This window comes from Lepidothrix coronata, unplaced genomic scaffold (genome assembly GCF_001604755.1).
Source record: "Lepidothrix coronata isolate B3197 unplaced genomic scaffold, Lepidothrix_coronata-1.0 Scaffold0, whole genome shotgun sequence".
Classification (NCBI taxonomy): Eukaryota; Metazoa; Chordata; class Aves; order Passeriformes; family Pipridae; genus Lepidothrix; species Lepidothrix coronata.
In genome coordinates, this window is record NW_016690180.1 from 10,755,927 (window position 1) to 10,780,021 (window position 24,095).

Below are 24,095 nucleotides of genomic sequence, written 5' to 3' on the forward strand. Positions count from 1 at the left end.
CAATTCTTAAAAATAAGTCGCAAACCAGAATGATTAGACCTACAAAAGGTCATGGAAGTAGCAAATCTAGTTTAGTATACTGATTATCTCTGCATTTATACACATATACTTGCCCTGCCCCTACTGAAAAAAATATTGAAGTTATATATACTTACCCTATCAAAGCCCATAGCACAAAGGTTTTCTATTTTTTTGGTGTATTCTGGACTAGAAACTGGTGCTCCAGCATACACATGTGCCCAAAGTCGAGCTGTCTGTTTAAACATTTCTGGGTTTTGTTTGTACTACACAAAAGAGAGAGGAGGAGAAGGGAAAAGTTAAATCAACTCAGCAATCCAACCAAACGCAAGACGATATGGAAGACTGCAATCCATCATTCTTCCTACAGTATCTCCAACAGTGTTTCGTACTGATCATCTTGCTATTTTCCAAATAAATTTAGAGGTGAGGATTACACAAAGAGTAAACCTATCCAAGCATTTGATAAAATGAGTTTGCCTTCAGGTTAAATGATGCACTATGGGTATTTCATGTGTACAATTAGGTACTGCTCTCAATTGCAGTGATCAAAAGTAAAGGATCTATATTTTGCACAGCTACTGAAAGTTCATATTCAGTGTGGCAGAGCACAAATTATCCCTGTGTTAACGATCTCCAGAACACAGGTACTGCATACTACTCTAATGCATTTCTTTAATCACTTAAAAATATATCTGACTTTATGCACTGAAAGTAGGTCTGCAGTTTTTAGTCAGGACTAACATTCTACTACCAGGCTTCTTCCCGAGAATAAGGATACTGATCCCACAGGTGACAAAAGAAAGGCTGAAAAACAGGTGAGCAAAAACAGGGAGCTACAACTCTTCAGGCAAGCAATTATTTACCAGAAAAAAAACCATGCCAGTGTGTAAGTATGTTACTTTGCACCAATCTTGTGACTAACAAGTTTCCTAACAAACAACTGAATGGACTATATTGCAGAGAACTTTCTCCATGGGCCAAGAACTCAAAAGCCAAGAAAGTGGGTCATCTGTCATAAATTGTACTCAGAAAAGTTAAACGAGTTTCCCATTTTAGCAACCTTTGTATGCAATATCCAGTTTTTTGTCTTAAAAAAACTCTTCCTTTAAATCAGCACTTCAGCCCTACCTTTAGATATTTAATAAATTTTAGCACTAAATAATAAGACAAGATAATACAAAGTATATTCTTCAAGTATTTAGATAGCTGCATTTTAAGGACAGAAACATGGCTGACTATAATGCTTAAGTATTTCATTCATATATGAAAAAGTCTTTATAAAGCACGGTCAAATGCTGTGCATTTCATTTTGCCTCTCCTACAAAAACACACCAACTACACCACTTTGTGTGCCTTGCACACCTCCCTCTAGTTCTGATCCACATGATGTAATTTGTATATTTACTATCTGGTTATTAATAGCATTAAAACAAACATGGGAGGCAATCTGTTGTTGGAAATAACTCACTATTATAAATACTGTAGTCAGTAATAAATTTCTTTTGTTGAAATGACTAGAAAAGAGGAAGGATTAAGTTTGGCATAAGTAGCATCCTGAAGTACTATATTTTTCTGTTCTTAAGGGATCTTCCCTCAATTTTTTAAAAAATATTTTTGAGAACACTGCCAAACCTAGAAAGCAACTAGCTGAAGTGCAAAGGATTAGTCATAACTGCATTTTATTCAGAACTAGCTTTCAGTGTGCTATTAATAGAATTCCTTAGGTATCTATAAATAATCTAGCTTCTCACTGAATTGAGAAAAGCCTAACGGCAACTTTTCCTGATGTCTCTGTATCGGGAATCTGAGGCAGTTAATGTTGCTGTACAGAAAAAAACCAGCAGCTAGTTGAGGTGGTTTTGACACCAGGCAGCTGGTGTCTGAAAATGCTGCTGTTGTGCAAGTAGTTCTTCCTGGGATTCAGCTCAAGAGCTTGCAGGACCACTGCCATTTACCTGGACAACACACAGTTTAGTAAATTAACAAGTGTAGAGGATAATTAATTCCTTGTGAATTTTTGTTTTGGAAAAAGCAATCAACCTCAAAGTAAGAGACCCCAACACCAAATAAATCACATGAAGGAAGTGGGAGTTTACCACCACACCTCTCAAAACCATTATAATCACTTTCTACTTACATACACATGCCTCTAACTCAAGGTCAAATCCCAATGTAGTTTTCATGCAGGTATTTGCAGGAACAGGAAAAACAATTCTCCCCACATCAGCCATGCCAGAGTCCCACTTGACACATCCCCACAAGCAGCTGAGGGGCAGGAAAATTGCTCTTTGGAATCTACAAAGTTTCATGAAGGTTTTTGCCTGAGAAAATACTTTTTCCAGCTCAAGTGCTTCTACAAGATTGTTATGATTCCTGCACAAAAGTCTACCATCAGGGCCAGAACAGGAAACACTATTTTTGTTCTTTGTAAAAAAGGAAAAAGTGGTTTTGTTTAATGAAGATAGAGTGTGACAGCAAGGGCACACATCTGGCAAGAAAAGCCGGCACAGGGACATGCATGGTGGCCTTGCTGGCCTTGGCAACACTTCTCCCTGGGCGGAGTAATTCAGTCTGACAGAACTATTCAGGGACATTTGATGAGAGCAGCCTTACTGCAGAACCACACAAGTAAGCCTTCTGTACTTACTACTGAGCATAGTGCTAGCAAACAACTCTCCCCCACCCAGCAGTGCAGTGGGCTACCTCTGATCTCCATGTTTCCCTTCAAACCCTGACAGATTTGAAAAACTGCTTATTTTACATGGAAGGAGTGCACACTTTGTCACCCTATCCTGAAGGGTCCTGACTTACAGAAGACACAGGTGAGACAGAAGGTTCTCCCAGTATCACCTTGCTTTGTTCCTCAGTTCCTGAAATACACCCTTACTGCCAGTGAGTGGGGAAGCCAGGCTGCCTCTCTCTCCCCACAGTAAAAAGGAAATCACACACATACTTGGGACTCTGTTGAGCATTGTCAGACTATGAAGCTATGGAATGAGTTTCTGTCTTTCATCTATACTTTAAATAGAATCATGTCAGTCCTGGTATGGCATAAGATCCAACTGACATTTTATTTATTGGTATTACAAGTTATTGCTACTGACTGAAAAGTAACAAATCTTATTGATTATAGAATTTTACTGGTACCAATCCAACCAGTGATTAAAACATTATCCCAAGTTACCCCAAGTCACTATATTCATAAAATTCTGACATTAAAAAATACAGTGCTCAACAATATTCATATTACTCTGGAAGAGGAGCTACATACCAAGTCAAATCCAATGAACACCATCAAGTTAAAAACTCATTTTAAAGCAAATAGTATTGCTTTTGTTATACTAGAAGCATTAGATTTTAAAAGGCAAGTTATCCTGGCATCCTGCTGTTATCTCCTGACATTTCTCACAAGGTGATATAAATAAGGGACAAAACTAACAAAATAAAACTCCTGACACTGTAAAGTAACCACTACTTACTCTGGAGTCCAAAGAGTAAAGAGCACAAAACACTGTAGCAATAGCAACTCACACTTACTATATGGTTATTTTCAAATAAATTGTTTGAAATCTTTATCTCCCATAAGGTTTGGGACCTAACCTGAGTCAGCAAAGGTTTATAGAAATGTCACAAAATTATGGTCAACTGATTATCTTACCTGGTTTGCCACTACTGCATCTTGTGGATCATCTGGTTCTGCAGCTGCCAACAATGCTTGCAGTGATAACAACACTGTTCTTAGAGTCATTGCTGCTGCCCTAAAATTGAAAATTTAAAAAATATTTTACCAAATCATATGCCTGCACTCACCTGTACTAGTATCACAGAAGATATGAGTTCATGTACAGCTTGTAAGTCCAAGAATGGTAATTTTAAACTGCTGCAGCTTATAGTTATTAGAACACCATTCTATATATATTTAAATAGGGTTTTAAATGTGAACTTTCCTATTAACAATGCTTTCTTGAGTTTCTGGAAAGCATGGTCCTTGACCTACGCATTTTGCCATGCCCACTTAACGTAATTAATTTCATCTGAGACACAAATCCCATCACCAGAACAGCCTGTGCCGTGCTCCCCCGCTGCCGGTACCAGCACCTCGATCATGGTGCGGGGCTGAGCCGGCAGCCCGGGATGCTCCCTCTGCCGGCACTCCTTGTGCAGGAGCAGTAACCTACACTTTAAATACTTGCAACGGGTAAGGAATTCTATGCATTAGAGCTCTTTTGCATTGCACCAGTTTTAACGTGACATTTTTCAATAAAATTTAACAATTTACACAGTTAATTGCTACTACAATAATGAAAAGGTTAGGCTATTACAGAATATGCAATTCAAAACACTCCCTTTGCTTCCTCTCATTTACAACCTGACATGACTGTCGGAAGCAGGAAAACATTGTGTAGCCATAATGGTGCTGTAAAGTCACTCTTTGCCCTGTGAAAGAACCCCGTTGGAGGCAGCATAGTTCTAGAGTCAGAACTTGTAAGATTTTAGGTTCTCATAATTTATTGATCTCCAAGTGTGTTTAGAATAAGAGACTTTGGTAATTTAGTAAGAGGAAACCACTTTGATCACAGAAGTCAATAAACCCTCAAAAGTAATCATATGAAATTATTACACGCTGTAAGTCTGGAAAGTTTTAACATTTATACAGTTAATTAGATTTTGATCATGAATACCATCTCTAATCTACCATTTCAGATGGCATACACTGGAAACCAAATAAGCACCCCACAAAACTGTAAAACTGTATTTCAGCTGATCTGAAGAGTTAACTAGACTCTTAATTGTGGTGGCGAAGGCGCAGACAGATGTTCAAACCAACAGATGAAACTGCTTACTCTGCTTAAAAACTAGTAGCAAGGTGAGTAGGGAAAATGTGACATCAGATTTGAGCAAAGTGGTTATGGCACGTGAATGCCAGAGGAAAGTTGTGAAACACAGGCATCCAATTTCTTACAGACAAACTTAAATTTCTGATCAACAGAAACCAGTTTCTTCTTTTCAGAAGACTGAAAGTAAATGTAGAGAATCTGTTAGAGTAGGTGGGCGACAGTTTGATGTGATGGTCCAGCTACAAAGAAAAACAGTGTGCAAGTCTATTTCCAGGCTCAGGTTTCAGAAATTTATGTATTTTCCAGTACTGAGACACTGTATCGAGGTACTCTAGCAGCACATATCGATACACAGAGAATAGATGATGGTAAAAGGTCAGAGGTACATTTGTGACACTCAAATATTTTGTTCCTAGATGCTTACATTAACAGCTTTCTTGCTATGTCATTAACCATTCAAACATGGCATTCTTCCCTAATTGTTTCTAATTCTATAAGATTTTTCCCAGTAACTTATTTTTTAGCTTGATAATTATCTCTGAGCTTTCACAGTGCAGTATTCTACATCAAAACACAAGTGAGAAACATCCCAAATGATAGATTTTAATTAGCACATGCTGTCTCATTCCAACTGCCGTATCAGATTGAAGTCCCTCAAGCTGAATCTTGTAGACTTAAATGTTTAAAAAACCCTCATGCTTTTAGATCTGAATTCTGACAAATCACAAAACCCTCACAACACATAATTCTCCTTTTCCAAATGTATTACTTAGTAAATGAACTCTTTTGTTCCTCAGAATTTCAGATTCCCTTCTAGTTAAATTTAAGTATTTCAGGTTCCAGGATGAGTGATTCCTCCAAGCCAAACAATGTTTCTTTAAATCAGAAACAAAGCTGGGAATTAACTGGTAAGATTATATTTAATCAGATAAAGAATACCAAGTTACTGAAACATGTCCTCAGTAGCATGAGCCAAGCTAATCTAGGGTACAAACCGTCTCGTTTGTCCACACCTAAATCACACACACAAAAACCTCAGTGAAAGAACAGAGAAATATTTTTGCTTTACATGCACCTATGCTATTTTACTCTTTTAATTTCCTGTGGTTTGTGATCTCTACTAGTTTATACTATCTTGAAATTGATCTATTTAATGTATGCATTCACAACATAATTCACAGTCTTATCTGCTCCTATTAATGTAATGCAACATGTTTACGATTCCAGCCTTCAAGTGCCACTAAGTCTTTCAGGCCTTACTATGCTCAAATGGATTTAACCATTTTTATTTTTATACAGTGAATTTCAGGAACTATCACATCCACCACACACGCTATAAAACCTTTGTTTGCAGGTAAGTAATTTTATTATACTTTTTAGTGTAGTTTTAAAGACAGACTTAACGTGAAATATCTATCGACCGTAACTAATACTGTAGTCACTTTCTCCAAATAAAATTTTCCTTTGCAGAAATCCTTCTACTTTAGAGATATCTGAAAATGTAGAGAACATGACATAAAAAGGGTTGCAGCCTCTTGTGCCACTTTCACATGCAATTTACTTTCATTTACTTTCCAGGAGTTTAAAATATACTCTGGGGAGCTGGTGGCATCACTAAGAACAAAAAGTGCCATGGACACCTAGAACACAAGTTCTGAGCTGGCTCCAGCTGGCTCTGGCTTTTAAGACTGTCGGGCCCTTCCAGTCTCTGTTCATCTGCTATGCTTGTAGAGTTTTATACAAAGCATACTAGGACTTGATCTGATATTCCAATTTCAAAATTAGTAATAAAAATAAACAACTCGTTCAGTTGGATACACAGATGGCTATAGGTTCAGAGAACTCAAACTTTAAATAGTAAGTTTCAGACAAGACTGGTTTAGCTACACATGTAAAAAGGTTTAAAAATGTAGTTTACAACTTATTTTCAAGCCTTACGTCTCAAAACAGCTTTCACATCTCACACAAAATAAGACAGTCTTCATTGGAAACAAACATTGAAAGAAGAAGTGTTCTTAAATCATACAAGAAAACCTGTTACAGCTCCAGTTGCTCTTTGTATTTAACAAAAAAAGAAATTAAAGCTTGTCATTAATGGTCAAGAAACACTGATATATGTCATATAACTACCATATAACCATCTAAAATCTTTTACCTTTAGGACACCAATTAGGTTTCCTGATCAAAGAAAGTAAAAAAGGTTTGTTATTTTCTACATAGCTTAGTGTTAATTTTTCAGACATAAATCAACATTCCCAGAAGGAACTGAAGGGACAGCTAAAAATAGATATATATACACTTAAAAAGCTCTTCTTCCTTCCCATTACCTTCTTTTGGACAAATTCAGTGAATGGAGATGACTGCCCAGAACTATATTTACAGACACTAGTAAGGCAGGACCTTTTTCTGATCAGCAAAAAGCAGAAACAATTTCCATCATTAGTTCTGAAAGAAAATCTATGCTGATAGTGGCACAAAACTAAAGAACCGAATACACACACACACAACCCCCACCTGACATCTTCACAAGCTAGAGAAGAATGTTCGGGGGGGAAAAAAAGCTGTATTCCCTTAAAACAAACTTCCAGTGGAAAGATGCAGGTCCTCTGAATTTTCCAATGCACCTCAAAGGTTTATTTATCCAGAACAGAACCCTGAAAAAAAATTAGGTATTTCCAACTCTTCTTATATTTGAAGTTTACTTCCATAAATCCAGGTGTGGATTTATGTGCAACATCTCACAGAGTTCAAGCAATTCCCTTTGGTAACAAGCTAACTGCAAGCTTGGGTATTAGGTTTTTTCTCTCCTCCTTGCCAAGGGCAAGGTTTTGTATTGCTCCAGATAGACTTCTGTCTGTTCTGTTCTTAACTGGAGCCTCACGAGTTTCTTGGAAAATGTATTTCAATGCTTCACCATGCTTGATATTCTGCACACTGAGATGGCATTCCAACCTTTCACTGTACATCATATTTGCTTATACCAACATTCATGTATTTTACTCTGGATTTTTCCTATGGTTCCCATCTTTCCTGTACTACAACTCTCTAAGTGGGTATGCTACTGCAATGGAAGTCTAACCAATCATCAATAACAAGCAGCCACCTTGTATCATGAGTTGTACAGGTAAAGCCTCCTATTTACCTTGCACGTGACATTACATTGCCTTTGTGCCATGACATTACTGGCTCCTGTTTTCTCCTAAAACTTAAAATAATCCTTGACTCCCACTCCCATCCCAAAATGCTGCTTAGCTATTATGCGAGTTTGCAGATTTGCCATCTACAAAATCGAAGGAAAGGCCAGTATTATCTACTAGGGAGCTGCAGAGAGCTCACCACAGAGGAGCACTGTCCCTCACTTCAAACTGAAAGCCTCAACTCTGGACATCCAAACCAGAAGCCAGGCTTTCTACTGGCACTGCATTTGCTAAACTGCAAGTGAAACCTGAAGTGAATCAGAACAAAGAAAGCTGATATATATATTTTATTCACTTACAGATTTTTCCTCTTTTCTTAGGTAATATCTGAGGGCATTTCCATTAAAAAAAGCACCCCTACTTTGGATGAATACAGTAATAACATTAGGAGGCACAGCAAGCCAGCTGTGCCCAGCATGCCCGAGGAAAGAAATCTCTTACCTTTCGATGAGCTGAGAGAGTCCTAAGAGGATTATGAAACACTAGCAGGTTTTATTTTTCTTCTTCATTTTTAAAGGCTAAGTAATTTTCCATTTAGGAAGTTTTTACTTATGTTCTTTACATTCCTCTCTGGAAACAATCTCTCTCATGACTCTGAGAGGTAACCCTGCAGAATAACAGGAACAGCTGCAGCCAGCAGATTGCTGCTCTACTCCATCAACCAAGCTACAACCAAGCTACAGGGAACAATTTTTTTCTAAATAATCTGCAGTATTTATTCAATTTGTGAAATAACTAAGCTTGTTAATCCATGAGAAAATCTCTGGGACCTTGTACCAAGGGCTTATGGAATCTGGAAGGAAATGAATAAGGCCTTTGGGTGGAAGCCGTTGCATAGTCACTCTTTACAGGATAAAGACAAGACTGGACACCCATCGGAGAAAATAAAAAAAGAGAATAATAGAATAGCTCTGACATAGCAGAGAGGGGAAAGACAGCTAGTTCCCTCAAACAATGTTAATATTTGCATTTTTCTCAAAGCTTTAAGGAGGTTCAGTGTTCCTCAAACACCCCGAACAAAACCTAGCAGTTTCCAATGCCCAGGAAGATAATTACTACAAGCTGGCTGCTGTTTATTTTTCTATTAAAATTGAAATTACCTCTTACAATGATTTCTGCATCTCAACTAAAACTGAAGGGTGAATCCTCCACTATGAAAAAAATATTCTTATTATTCATTTTTATTTTGACTGTCAAAACCACAAAAGCCAAGAGTTTTTTTGCAGCCACAACACATTCACTTAATAACCACTGCTCAAGGGATTTATGCACAACAGCTTTCAAGTAATTTAGTTCTCAGGTTTCAATGAACAGTATTAGACACGTTGTATATTTAAGAATAAAACTTTGAGACAGAGTACTAGCCTGGAAGATAGATATAGGCCATAGTAAGTGAAACTGAATAACAAAAATTATGTTGGATAAGCATAGACAGCATTCCTTTTACAAAATCACAGCCCTATTTTAATTCTACCAGCAAAGAGTAGATATGGTAGTAGCTGCTTTGCAAACAAACTGGCCTAACAGGTACTTAAAAATCTAAACATGACGAAAATCCACAGCTGCAAAGAATTTCAGCATCAAGCATACAATGTGGAGAATGAATTTCATTAAACTCATTAAAAATAATTTAAAGACATTATTTTGCAAACCGATAAAACCTCCTGCCAATATGCAGAATATCATCTCCATTATGTTCATTAGAATACAAAATAATTATCATGGGATGGGTGAGTAGGGAAGAAACTTTTTTAAACGACAGAAAAACATTAAAATCTTTGTATTTATATTCAGCATCTATAAATGAATATTTTTATCAGCTTATTATCTCTTTCAGTAATTTGGCCCATAAGCCAAAACTCTCCAGTCATTTAACAGCCACTGACCTCACTGAAAAACAGAGATATGCACCGGAATTTGAGACTTACATTTAAACACAGCAACAAGAGGACTATTATTTAGTTACAAGTATTACAAATCAATGAAGTGGCAATTCAGAAACAGATCTTGTTGCTAAAAGATTTCACAGGAGAAACTGTGGAACTAAATATATTTTCCAGAACACAGACACCAGAATATTTCAGAATTGCATTTGTCCCGTTTACCTTTGAATACCTGGTGAAATCCATTAAATATTAAATTATTAAGATTGGGGGGGTGTTGCTTAGATTTTTTGGTTGTTTGCTTCCTAATGAAGATATTTTATTCAAACCATTTTTCAGCCTAGACATGCAGAAAATTTAAATATGGTGACATGTGTTGGTGCATGCCCCCCCACCTCCCTCCTTGGGCCAACCATGGTCTCAGGAACACTACTAGGCCGCAGCCCGGATTAATGGCACCTGGGCAGTCAGCTCCCTGTGCGCGTATCATAAACGCTGTCTGCTCCCAGAACGGCTGTTGTCTACCAAGCTCCAGTTTTCTAACAAATAGTCTTGAGACTTCCTTTTTCTATCTGAAGAAGACACCAAGTGAAATAACATTTTGTTATTGGACTTTTCGAGGAATATTCCAGTAACTACCAACTCATTGTGGCCAAGGATGGAAATTTACTGATGACTCCAGTCAATCATCTTATGCCCCTGTCTATAAACAGTGGTACTGAGACCCTTGTTGCTCTCCTGGACCACAGTGGGCTGTAACCAGCATCTCCCTCGGAGTGGGATGATTGTCAGAGCCAGCAAACTCTCAAGTTTGTGAGACTCTGAGGATTGCCATGGAAAGCTGACAAACCTGGGCTAATACCCCCACGGCTCCTCAAGACTTAACCCTTGGCCCACTGAGAGGATTCAAACGCATCTGATGTATTTCACTGAACTAGAGGGGAATTTTTCTGAAGTATACCTTTGTACATACTTTATGTCTGTGTGCATGCATATTATGAATGTTGCCACTTTACATTTAAGTTAAACTTAATGGTTAAGTTAGATTTATGGTTAAGTTACTGTTGCGCTTAGAGAAAACATTAATGAAGCATTTTGCAAGTGTTAAATTAATCAATTGGTTAATTACAACCACTCTTGTGTTGATTAGGTACTGTTATGATTAAGTGTTTTTAAACTGTTTTTACCTAAACCAATTATGCAGTCTGAGGCTAAGTTTGGCAAGGTGGCCCACTCTGATCCTTGTGACTCAATGGGACAGGCCCCATTATCCTTTTGCATCCCTTACTCTTTTCCGTCCTGCCCTTTTGTGTCCCTGGTCTCCACACGGAATCACTGTAGAATGCTTTTAATATCATTTTTCTTTATGTGCTTCATATAGTAATACAGTGAATAGAGTTGGCATCAAACTTTGTTGCACTTTTGCAAACATATATTAAAACTGTTTTTGCTGATACCTTGCCAGCAATACTTCAAGTGACCTAAAAGATTCATTCATGGCATCCTTGTCTCTAAACCAAAGAGATGGATTTGATGGATAGACCACTCGGTGGACAAGGAATTGGCTGGATGGTTGCACTCAACAAGCTGCAGTCAACAGTTCAATGTCCAGCTGGAGACCAGTGATGAGTGGCGTTCCTCAGGGGCCAGTATTGGGACCAGAATTGTTCAACATCTTCGTTGGTGACACGGACAGGGAGTGTCCCCTCAGCAAGTTCACTGACGACACCAAGCAGTGAGGTGCAGTTGACAGGCTGGAGAGAAGGGATGCCATCCAGAGGGACCCTGATAGGCTTGAGAGGTGGGCCTGTACAAACAGGCCAAGTGCAAGGTCCTGCATCTGGGACAGGATAATCCCAAGGACAAATACTCACTGGGTGGAGAATGGACTGACGACAGTTCTGGGGAGAAGGACTTGGGAGTGCTGGTGGACGAGAAGCTGGACATGTCTCAGCAATGTGCACTTGCAGCCCTGAAAACCAACCATGTCCTGGGGAGGCGATTCTCCCCCTCTAATCCACTCTCATGAGATCCCACCTGGAATACTGCATCTAGTTCTGGGGCCCCCAACACAAGAAAGACATGGACCTATTGGAACGAGTCCAGGAGGGCATAAAGACAATCAGAGGGATGGAGAACCTCTCCTGTAAAGACAGGCTAAGACTTGAGGCCTGGAGAAGGCTCCAAGGAGAGACCTTATAGCACCTTTCAGTACTCAAAGGGGCCCACGAGAAGGCTGGAGAGGGACTTTTTACACGGGCATGTAGTAACAGAGCGAGGGGAGAATGGCTTCAAACCAAAGGAGGATAGGCTTAGATTAGATATTAGGAAAAAATTCTTTACTGTGAGAGTGGTGAGGCACTGGAACAGGTTGCCTAGAGAAGTTGTGGATGTCTCATCCCTGGAAACATTCAAGGCCGGGCTTATTTGAACAGTATTAACCATTCATATGGCTTAGAAAGTTTTAGGAAGCTATTCAGGAAAAAAGTCTTATCTATCACAACACTGAATTGCTCCAAATAATAATAATGGAGGCCACTACAAGCTTGTTTTATCGAAGGATCAGAGGCTTTGATCAGCACTTCAACAATGCTCAATTGATTTCCATTTATCATTCTACTATTTGAAAAAAACCAAAACTTACAAACAGCACCACTAGAAAACGAAGGAACCACTACATTAAGAATAATATTAAAAGAATCATTTGATTATAGTACATAGAAAGCCTCACCCCATCACCACCAAGTTCTATCAAGTTTTTTCTTTAGTGCTTCCAAATGAAGACAGTGTTTTAAAGGAAGTGTTTAAAAATATATAACTGGCATAATATTGGTGCTCCTCGTGCCAGCTGATTTAAATACACAGAAGGCAAGTTCTTGTTCCAGCGCTCTTATTTTGTATACATCTTGGTGAGGAAAGATATTAATGGTTTTTTTCATCAGGCAGAAAGAAAACACAAATTAAGTTATCTGTGTGGACAAAACTTTTAAAAATTACAGGAACAAGGGTCAAATTGCCTCTCCTGTTCTTCCTTTTCAATTCTCAATGGTTTTGATTAAAAAAACAAAAGCACATAAAACTGTACTTGCACAGTTAAAGAGTCATTAACCTCCAGTAAAACTGTAGGGTGGTAAGAATAATTAAATGCAGGTACAAAAATGCACTGGCTTTACTGATAAGAAAAATTATACCATGTAACCATGGCATGTATGTTGAAAGATTCTACGGTTGAAAGAACATCAAGTGCTCCAAGACTGTAAAAAAAAAACACATGCTGTTCTACAAATGAGAAAGATAACAGCTTATGACTATTATGATTTCATTTCAGTAGTTGACACTATCCTGTGCCAGATGATTTGTACACTGGATGCGTCACCTGCAAGATCTCAACTCACACGTTCCGCTCTAAAGTTTCTGTTTCAAGTCCAAACGTCTGCTTAGCCAACAGAAGTCTTGACAAAGTTATGGACTTAACAAGCATTTCAAGTTTGTATGGACTAGTTACTGATATGATCTGCTGGGAAATTACAGTCCTATTCTTCTGAGGCAGACATGGAGGAAAATACCTAACACAAATAAAATTATCTTGGTTATCATGTCTATCATATAACTGGTGCATATGATCTTCAAACCACAGGAAATGTATTACTTTGAAAAACAAATGAACAATGAGTGCAGCTGTTAGTTGGGACACTTACAAGTCTATTCCACAGATTCTGGCTATTAAAACTTTTTCAGTAACATTAAGTGATCAGAAGTCAGCAACTGATCAGAAACTAAATGGCAAATGCTTTACAGAAGTGCAAATCTGCTATTTTATCAGTGATAACTGATCAGCACAGTCAGCCTCTTCTACCTTTCCTATTGTTGATCTGCTACATTTTATAATCCCAGCCTCACTTCATACCTTATTTTAACTCTATCAGAATTTATTTGGAAACAGAAGCCAAGAATCAGAATGAGGATAAGCACTTGGTGTTTTTCTGCCTACACCTCAAAAGGCTGAAAGGACAAAATTCAGGAGGCAATATGTAGCATCTGTTAACAGAAAAGAATTAACTAAATTAAAAAGTTAACTCCTACAAAAAACACCCAAAATGTCAAAAATGAAACATTCATCCTAGTGCAAAAATGTTTGGAAGAACTCCCTGTGTATATAGTATCTACTTAGTGCTTTCCAAAATCATCACATAATCATTTCATTTGCATATTTGCACCTTAGAATTCTATACTGAAATACTTTATGCTTTAAGGAGATCTCAAATTATAAATACGAAGTGAAAAGCAGCATGAACTGTTGCCTCCTAACCAGGACACCAGTATACATGATTCTGCACATTTAAATCCATATGGAATCTTACCATTGATCTTTCAGAATATCCAAACAAATGGCCCCAGTGACTGAGCTAATATTAGGATGCCATATTTTGGTGATAAACCGCACCTAAAAAACAAGACAATTTAAAAAAGAAAAAAAAAAGTTATTAATTGCAGTATACTAAGGAAGCATTTAAAATCCACCATTTGAAATAATATTATAAACAAATACTAATTTAGAAAATGCAAAGATAAAAAACCAAAAACCAAAGACATGACACTGCTTATTTCATGAGGCTTCAAGTTTGTAAGGCTGTTTCTTAGAGCTTTGCTTTACTCAAAACAGACTGCTGCCCATTCCAGCACACCAAACCCATCCCTAACTGCTTTCCCACACACTCTGATGTGTGCACACCCCTGCATCACACAAAGTCATTAGAAATATCCTCCAGCAGTACCAGTGTTTTGACACAAGCAGATGGTCAAATATGGACTTAAAACTTCCAACATTATTACAAGTGGATTTTCTAGATTTCACAAAGTGAAATGTCCCTGAACTCTTAACATAGGAATTGCATCTCACTGTTCAGCTAAATTGTTGGAAGCTACAGAGGTATTACAAGAATTTCCTGGGTGGATGCTACTACTTCTACAGCCATCCAGTCTCATTACTCATATGCAGAAAAACTTGACTAGATTACATATTTTTCTTTCCTGTTGAAGGGATCTGGTCCCAGCATTCGTTCTTGATCATGTCCATATTTTTACACTAATGTGTATTCATGTTCACAAAGCATGAATAAAATCCAGGTTTTGGTTGGTTGGTTGGTTTTTTAAGACACTGAGAAAGGTAAAAACAGCATTTACTCTTAGAGGTCTTGGAACCCAAAGCTGTTCTCTGAAAAGTTATACATGCCTTTGGAAATTCCTCTGTTCACATTCTTCAAACCCCTGATTTCAGGTTGCACTTTAACTGCCTTCTAGTGACTTTGACCTGTTGCTGTTTCTCATCTCTACCTCCTCACCCCAAACTCCTGACAAATATTTTATGTATATAGCACAGATCTTTCAACTTTTGCCTCTGACCTGCAAGCAAATCAGTGAAAAGAACATGTTAGCTGTCAGGCACTACAGCAGAAGACTGAACATACAGGGCTATATAAAATAAGTGCAACCCTGATGTATAAATAGGCAAGACCATAACAGTTCTGCTTTCCAGGACAGAAATAAGTGATCATGTCAGTTGAGCCACTTATTAACTACCTCAACTCTCTAAATCACTTGCAAAATGTAAAAGCAATGTAAATACTAGGTAATTTCTCACAGTGAATGACAGCTAACAATGGCTGTCAAAGCATACACTGAACAAGCTAAAGAAATCTTTCAGATAAAAGGCAGGGCAAAAATGCCTCCAATTCAAGACTACAGACTCCAGAATAAGCAGTACTACTGTACAGTGCACAGAATTTCTAACAGCTGCCTATGAACTCCAGAAATGGAGACCACTAAGCCCTAAAGCAGCAATTAAATCATGGTCCATAGACTCATCTTTCGGTGTCTGCAACCTGTTTTAGCTCTCCTTATTTTATATTCACACCAGAATACATGCAGATGAAAGAGCTGAGACCTACAGACACTTCATTAAGATTTTTTGTGTCTTTTGCTCCAGCCTCAAGGAATTAATTCAAAGGACCTATGAGCTACTAGCACCTCTCTTCCTCCTCTTCCCCAGCTCCTTCCCAGTACTACATATCAGGATGAAAATAATCGGGATCTAGGACATCTTCTTAGTTCAAAGACATCTTTCAGACAAACAGAAAACCTATCAAGAGGTTGAGTCAGCAACTTAGGAGTCTACTGATTAATAAGAAGCCACTGAAGATAGGACTAAATCAGGGCACAGGAATGTACAGTTGCACTGCATATGGCTGGGGAGAACGCTATTCAGGGTAGAATCATACACTTGAAGTTCTAAAAAGATACAGTAAAGTTAAAAGGCCAATAACTTGTGAAAAATGTATGAGTGACTTTACCACAGCCATTTCTTGTCTCATCAATGTGCACATTTTATCCAATCCTTTGACAGAGTTGCAGTAAGACCCATTACATTTCTCTGCTGGTTCTTCAAGACACTCAACTGTACACCTCACTATTTAATTATTACTAGAAACTTGGTAGGTTACATTCAAGACTCTTAAGTCTAACTTATGGAGTCCAAGAAATTAAAAGAACCAATTTCTTCAGCAATGCTTAAGGGGATGGAAGACAGCTGTGCTCTCTACATCATGTAAACTATCTGAAAACTGTATTTATCTTGCCAAAAAGATACTACATTAGGATAAATAATAAGACACAAGCTTCTCCCTAGAATTTTGCCAGTTTGAACTGCAAATCAGAATAATCAGACTGTACTTCTGATTGAATACAGCTATGCCTCCTGCATTAGTTCCACCTAAAGACAACAGTTACAATGCCTGTGTAGAGGAAAATTTAAAAAAAAGGAAGAGACTCCACATGCAACCAAGTAAATAAGGACACTCAAACTTGCTAGCCAAATTGTATTATCCAAAATCATGTCTGCAGTACCTTAGGGGGATTAAACGGATATGTTTCCGGAATTTTTATCTCTAGCTGATACCTTCCACCTGGAAAAGACAAGAACAAGTTAGAAATTAAACCACAAGAACATTACTGAAGCTTAGTCTTTCATGACAATAAAGCTTATACTTCTAAATGAACAGGTTTTCAAGTAATTCCCATTTACCCAGAAGTGTTAGTTAGAAGATACATTTAAATTTTGTATCATTCATCAATAAATACACATAAAATCAATAAAGCTATATTTGCTTAAGCAAATCAGAATCTATACTTCTTAGGTATATTTAATGTGCCCATAGTAATTTCCAATCTTGTAATTTCCATGCTTAATTTTAGTAGAGTATACCAAAACACGAATCAAACATCCCCCAAACAGATAAAACAATAGGGCACAGGAACATTTAGGCTGAACATGGGATATTAAACTATTTTGACTCTGTTCTGATACTCCATGTCAATAAATTTTCTTCAAATTACACAACTGAAATTAACTATGTCATTTTAAACATTCTGGAACTCAAGTACATTCAAATAGCCTTTAAGAAAAGCTCTCACTCTTTGTGGAAAAAAAAAATAAAGGAGGCACCAATGTAACTTTCATTATGTTCTACATAACTGCTTGAAGTAGTTTCTTCTATTCCAATTCTGCAAACACTTTGACACAGCAGTACTTAGAATATAGTTTGCAGGACTACAGCATGCAATAAATGAGCTTGGCAGACAGAGCCCCCTCCTAGTGCCCAGTTTTAAACATTTCTATTTTTCTGCCCCTGTTCCGTCTGTCTGTTTCAATTATAGTTCTGCTGACATTCAAGCTCACTATCAATCCTTATGTCTTCTGGAGCAATCTCAAACTATCTCTGCCTGCCCAGTGAAGGCCATTTGCCAGGCAGCAGTTCAATGACAAAAAGAACAGGGTATAACAAAACATACACACTAATCTGAACATTTAGCTTTTATAAAAATTGAAAGCATTTCTCCTCATTTGCGATTTTTTCCTCATCCCGTTGTTGCTCTTTCTGAAAGAAACCTTTCCCTCCTTCAGTATACTTTGTTACAATTTATAAATTTCCTTGAATTAAAGCTGAAGTACCTGCAACCTATTTTCTTTGAGATTTCAAGAGTGATTTAGTCTGCAAATCACTCTATACAAAACCAGCTCTCAAGTAGCCACAATACAGGCAGCAAGATACACATACAGGGAAAAAAACCCTCAAAGCAATACTCTCAACAGTTATAGTCTATGGCATTGTTTTATCTGTGCCAAAATGCACATTAGTAGCTACCAACACCTCTCACTTTCAAAATGTATTTCAGTCTAATACATTCCTCCTGAAACTGATTAATATCAGTTTGATATTTTACACTACCTTCTACAGCTGTTTATACTCACTTAATTCTACAATAACTTGAGAAGTTCTAACAGAAAATACAATAGAAGAAAGGCCAATATTTCCAAAATTATAATAGCCAATGTCTAAGTTGACAGCTTGTCTACTTATAGGACAGCACAAGCAAAATAGTTTTGAAGACACATACATCAACAACAAACCTTACGTAAGTTTGTTTTCCCTTTTCTCTGAATTGAAGCATAATTCAGCAGCAATTTTTTTCTAAGAAGCAAAACAATTACGCTGTGCCTAGATTACAAAAATTCATCAGTCCCTCTATGATTTTACTGCCACACCATTTTGTGAGGTAACTTTAAATCTATCCTTAGGTATTACCATTTCTTCTGCTTACCACAGGGTATTACAGTCTAACAGGCTATTCAGCTACCAATACTTTTCACCTGGAATGCACAAGTCCTAAAGATTTTAAAACTGCTGGACTAATGAGCTGGTGGTATTATTTACACAGTATTGTTGTGCAATGAAGTTTGCAGTTTAAAATACAGGCTTGAAGACTTAACCTGAACAGATCTGGATTTAATTTCCTTAATACTACATTTAAAATGCAAGTGAATAACTTTTGCATGCCAATGTTTTTGCAATTTTTTTTTTAAAAGGAGTATGCACATGTATGGCTCTTCTGCAGCTATTTAATGCCTGCAATCGAATTAAACAGTAATGGCAGAATATTCCTTCTGTAGTCCTACTGGAGCAGGTCTCACAATAGAGTTGGAGCAATGTTTAGCTATTTTCCTTGAAGAAATACCCTATTATAAATTTTCCAGTTATTCTGGCTCACATGCAAGCTTGGCTTGAAATTCATACCATTGTTACAAAGGCTTTAAAAAAAACAAACAAAAAAACCCCCCCCAAAACCCCAACTTATCTTTTGAAAAGCTCTTGAATCAAGTAAAACCCAGCAGCCATTAATCTAGGCTTAGTCTTTCAAAGGTCCTCTCTCCAAAGACATATGTTTTAACGTGGGAGGTAAACATGTTTCAATGAAAGTTATGTCTTGCAATATTCCCATGATTATCAATACGAGTTGACACTATTACCAGGAAAATAAAAGCTGTCAATTTTGCCAACAATAGATGGAATTCTTTCTCTCAGTCATTCTTAACTAATGTCCCAACATAACCTATAACAGAATTTTGCAGCAGCAGTTTGTTTTCAGATACCTCACCAATTATGGTCAACAACAAGCACTACTGTTCTGTCACTTCACAATGGTTCTAGAAATCCCTCCTGTATCACAGAACTGTCTGACCTGAACTACTGCATTAATTAGTTGTTCTTCATAAAGCACTTCTTGCTGTGTCACTGTTCAGACTACAGATGACAAGAGATCAGCCTGTAATTATGCAGCATGCATTACTGCATTAGTCATAAAATGTAGACTACACACACTGGCATGCCCTTCATAATTACATAAGGGAATAAATGCATATAACCATATTACAGAAATATTAACATTCTGAAGTAAATTACTCAAGTGTCAGGAAACACCAGAAATTGGGCTGGTGGTAACCTTCATTTTGCTCCTTGATATGCCCTCTAGATTAAAGTAAGTATACAATCACATTATGTTTCCATGAGATCCCTGCCATAATCAGAATACAAAATAAGTTCAGCCCCCCAAAAGGGACATTTACTATATCCCCATAATGAAATGTACTCAAAGGTATGTAAGTATGCATACATCCACAAACTCTGTGCTAAACACATATTGCTGAGTTTCATTAGCAGGATATGCTGAATATGTGAATACACAACGCTCAGCTTTTGAAATTCTGGTCTACCTGAATCATTCAGCATCACACAGAACCTAGTTCTGCTAATAGGCATTTAAATCTTTTTTTACCCTCTTCATGAACTGCTATATCATTTTTCACCTCAGTGACATATGAATACATCTTTCCTTTCAAATAACTCTCAACACAATCTCCAGAAAAGGCCCATTTTATAAGCCAAGGTAATACTAACCTGGAGGGGGAAAAAAATGGCAAGCCATAACAAACCAGCTCACTTGAGAAGGATTAATTCTGTCTGAATGGAAAACAAACACCCAAACACCCCAAAACAACACCCTTCTACCACCATTCAGATGTTTCCTAGTATCCAATTATTTAACTTTGCAATAACTTAACATCTGTATATAAGACTTGGTTTTACAAGACAAACCATATTGTTGCAAAACAGCAATTATACTAAATCCTAAAGAATGATTCACTTCCAAATAGGTCACCAGCACTACTCTGTATTGCAGGTAGAACAGCATGGTTCTCGTTTTAAATTGAAGATCCATGTTACAAACAGAAGAAGTTATCTTCTTTCCAGACATTATCTTCTGTCAACTACACATCAGCAGCTGATGAGATGAAGACACATGGGGAAAAGGAGGGAGAGGGGAAAACCACCATTAGTTGCTAAACTGCTGAGGAACTCTGGGAATCAATTTCTGCAAGGCAGCACCCCTACCATTACAGATGCTTCTCTTTCCTACTCTTTTCCAGGCTCATTTCCCTTTTCCTCATCTTCTGACACCTTCTACCCCTGCCAATATTCTTCCATGGCAACTTCTGTTAGGCTGTTTCCTCATTCTTTATCTGTCCTGGGCCTCAAAGGTAGAAGAGGGGTGGGTGGCACTGGGGAGACTCTCCCTGTGCTCAAGCCCAATGCTGCTGCATCAGCTCCCAGCCCTGAGAAACAATCACAAGGGATGTTCTCCTTAGGGAAGATATAACAACCAGATTTTCATCAGTAGCCACTCATGCTTTTGAGTGCATATACATCCATACCTACAAAAAAATTTCAGGTATTTTCACCACCTGATGAGAATTTATTTGTCAAAATAATGACAAATAGCACATTTCTGGTCTCAGGAGAATACTGAAGTCCCACTCTTAACTCAAAGGCATGGAGGAACTACAGCAACTGAAAAACTTGGAAAATTGTTTTAAATTCCAACAAAATAATGTCTTTGCCTGTAACACTCCTTTCAACTATTTTTGTTCAAAGTTCAAATTCAAATCCAAGTTGATACCTGGCATGGCCTATCTGAGTAAAACAAGATTTTAAAGCTATCCAAAAGTTTAAGGATTTTTACTTTATTTTTTAGTTATCATCACATAACTTTAAATAGAAGGTGTGTCTGCCAGCTCCATATAGGCAAAGTTTACAAGTACCAGCATCATTGAGTAATTTTGTATCCCTGACAAAGCTACATTAGCTCCTTTTAAAGCTTCTTTATGGAAGTTACCTTGCTTTTCGCAGACTGGAAGAGGTGCACAATTACTGATACCAGCTTTAATAAACAAGAAAGTCAATAAGGTAATTTTTGAAGACAGCTAAAGAGATGAAGTCTTACTATAGAGTCCCCCACTTCAGTATAAATTAAGTATTGGGACCCATGAATGCCCAAGATTAATCCCAAATTTAACTTGCAATGACATCTCTGCTTGAGATAGGCAAAATGCAACATTTATGAACGATCACCACATCACAGAAATACACGTACAGTCTGAAGCTCAGTTTCTGGATGCTCAATGGTTAAGAAGCTTAAACTGTCGAGACAGTAAACAAACAACTAAAAGGCAGAATTATACCAATTACACTGCACAGCTTATACCTGTAAATTAATCTAATGGAATAGGCTATCCTACTGTTGAACAGATCTCTCTTCAGGCAACACAGAAGCTGAACTGAAATACTTTTAAAGCTAAAAATCTGTTTTAAAAAAAAAATCAGACTATTTAAAAACATTTATCTCTATATTTTATGCTGTCAATTAATTTTACAAACAAAGTATCTCAAGACACATGATTTGAAGTGTACAATAATTGCATACACAAAAGCATTACTTGCCTTCATATGGTGTATCCGGAGGTCCTGCTATTTCTCCTCTTAATTCTGTAAAATTTTCATCTACAAGATCTACTTTAATTTGATTTTTGCTGGTCTTAAAAATAAACAGAGAAACAAAGAATCATAAGTAAGCATTTGACATACAGATTTCCCCCAAAATATGGTACTTAAAATTTTCAGTAGTTTAAAATAAGTAAGCATTTAAAAATATAGTAACCTAAAGTTAATAGCTATCTTCCAGCTAAAATTTTACTTCATTAAAAACAGACTACTTGTGAAGCATTACCATAATATTATTTATACTATCACTACAATATGCAAAGCAATCCAGCAATATAATGTCTCAAATTATATTTTTGACTACATTTTAAAAAGACCATGATCTTTCAAATCAGCTATTAATTCTACATATCTTAAACTATAAATTTAAATTGACCAAATTACATATTAGTATTTTTTCTTGTTTAGACCAATTTAATTAGTAAGAGATGTGTTTGTCACTTTCAGTGGAATACGGAAAGACTTCCCCAAATGGAGTGGTATTTTTAACAATACAATGATCTAAACAAAATAGTGTAGTCTTGCTTAAGATCATGTTTATCTTTAATATTTAGGCATAAGGTACAATGTATTTATACATTTGAATTTCATTGTCACCTCCTCAACATTTTCACACCCCATATCAACTTGCCTACAAAATAAAAACACTATACTTTGATATTGAAGAAAACATATGTTTTCCAGAAATGGATTCTCAGAAGTGTTCAGCCAGAGCTACTCATTCCACTGAATTTGCTTTCCAGGTCCAGAGAGCAGTGTTAGTGAATTTCATACAAATCTTCCAGCCAGGATGTTTTTTGGGGAGGTTGCAAAGCAAAATCTCCTTCTAGAAAGATGTACCATCAGTAATTACAGGTTTTTCCATTCTGCTACTTCTGCATACTGTGTTCACTGACTGCAATACAGATTTCTTGAATCCTGTGTTATTTTTTTCAAGAATTCTTATCATCTTCTCAGGTCTTTTAAAATTGTTCCAACTTGTTCTACACCAAAAAGCCCTGTGCAGCTGTGCTTCTCTTCGCCCTCAGAGTAAACCTGGTTGCTGTCAGCTATTAGAGAAGAGTCAGAGAAAGCTGATGGCTGCCATCAACTGATTCTTGGATCTATCACAGATGTGAACCATTAAGGACAGAGAATTCACTGGACAACAGTTGGGAAATTACCTCTGTTTCCTTTCTGCAAGTGTGCTGTAGATTCAGCTCCCCCCAAACAAAGAGAGTGCTCTTCTGACCAGATATGCTCACAGACATAACGAAAAATCAAAGATTAGGTAAAAATTTCACCATGCAAAAAATCCTAATTAAAGGTTTCACTAAATTAATCCAATGGTGAATTGGGAGCTTTTGACATCTGTAGTTACATACATTTGTCTTTAGAACTTGGGTAAAACCCCTTCAACCCACACAAATGAGGCAGCACCTGCGGCCCTCTCCAACAGCCAGGAACTGTAACAAACCTACTCTCTGAATCCAAACTCACATGGCATATGCTTCTTGCAAGCTTTCCAACATCCCTTCTAATTTTTTTGCTCTCACTATTCCAACTGGCAGCTCATCCCACCACCTCACAATTTTTGAAAACTTTCTATAGTACCATTAGGTAAAGTTACAATCTATTTATGCCCACTTGTGACAGCATTGTTTCCCAGCTCCAACAAGTTTCTTTGTATCACTACTATTTATTCCCCTTGCAAAATATATTATTTATACTGATTTTTCAGCCTTAAGTTTGCCTCTAAACAAGCTGAAATTTGTGGCGCTAAACCTGCATTATATGGGAAAAACTGTTGTTTAAACATGTCTTAAAATGGCCTTTTGTGGTCTCTTTGCAAACACGTGTTTCTTCTTCCCAACACCCCCCAGGACAGGTTATCTCCCATGCAGGAATGTCCTGGGAAAGGTGTCCTGAGGTGTTTCCCATTGG

General features: G+C 37.3%; 1 protein-coding gene across 2 annotated transcripts in view; it reads right to left on the reverse strand.

Annotated features, from left to right (window-relative positions):
• UBE2K (ubiquitin conjugating enzyme E2 K) overlaps window positions 1-24,095 on the reverse strand; it is a 46,994-nt gene that overhangs the window by 6,175 nt on the left and 16,724 nt on the right. Inside the window, exons 2-6 of one of the 2 annotated variants that reach the window (XM_017817588.1) lie at window positions 22,113-22,206; window positions 16,843-16,901; window positions 14,301-14,383; window positions 3,680-3,779; window positions 156-284 (exon numbers count right to left, since the gene is read on the reverse strand). In XM_017817588.1, the coding sequence (XP_017673077.1) occupies window positions 156-284; window positions 3,680-3,779; window positions 14,301-14,383; window positions 16,843-16,901; window positions 22,113-22,206 (465 nt within the window). The remainder of the gene's footprint in view (window positions 1-155; window positions 285-3,679; window positions 3,780-14,300; window positions 14,384-16,842; window positions 16,902-22,112; window positions 22,207-24,095) is intronic. The other variant, XM_017817670.1, reaches the window with a different exon arrangement.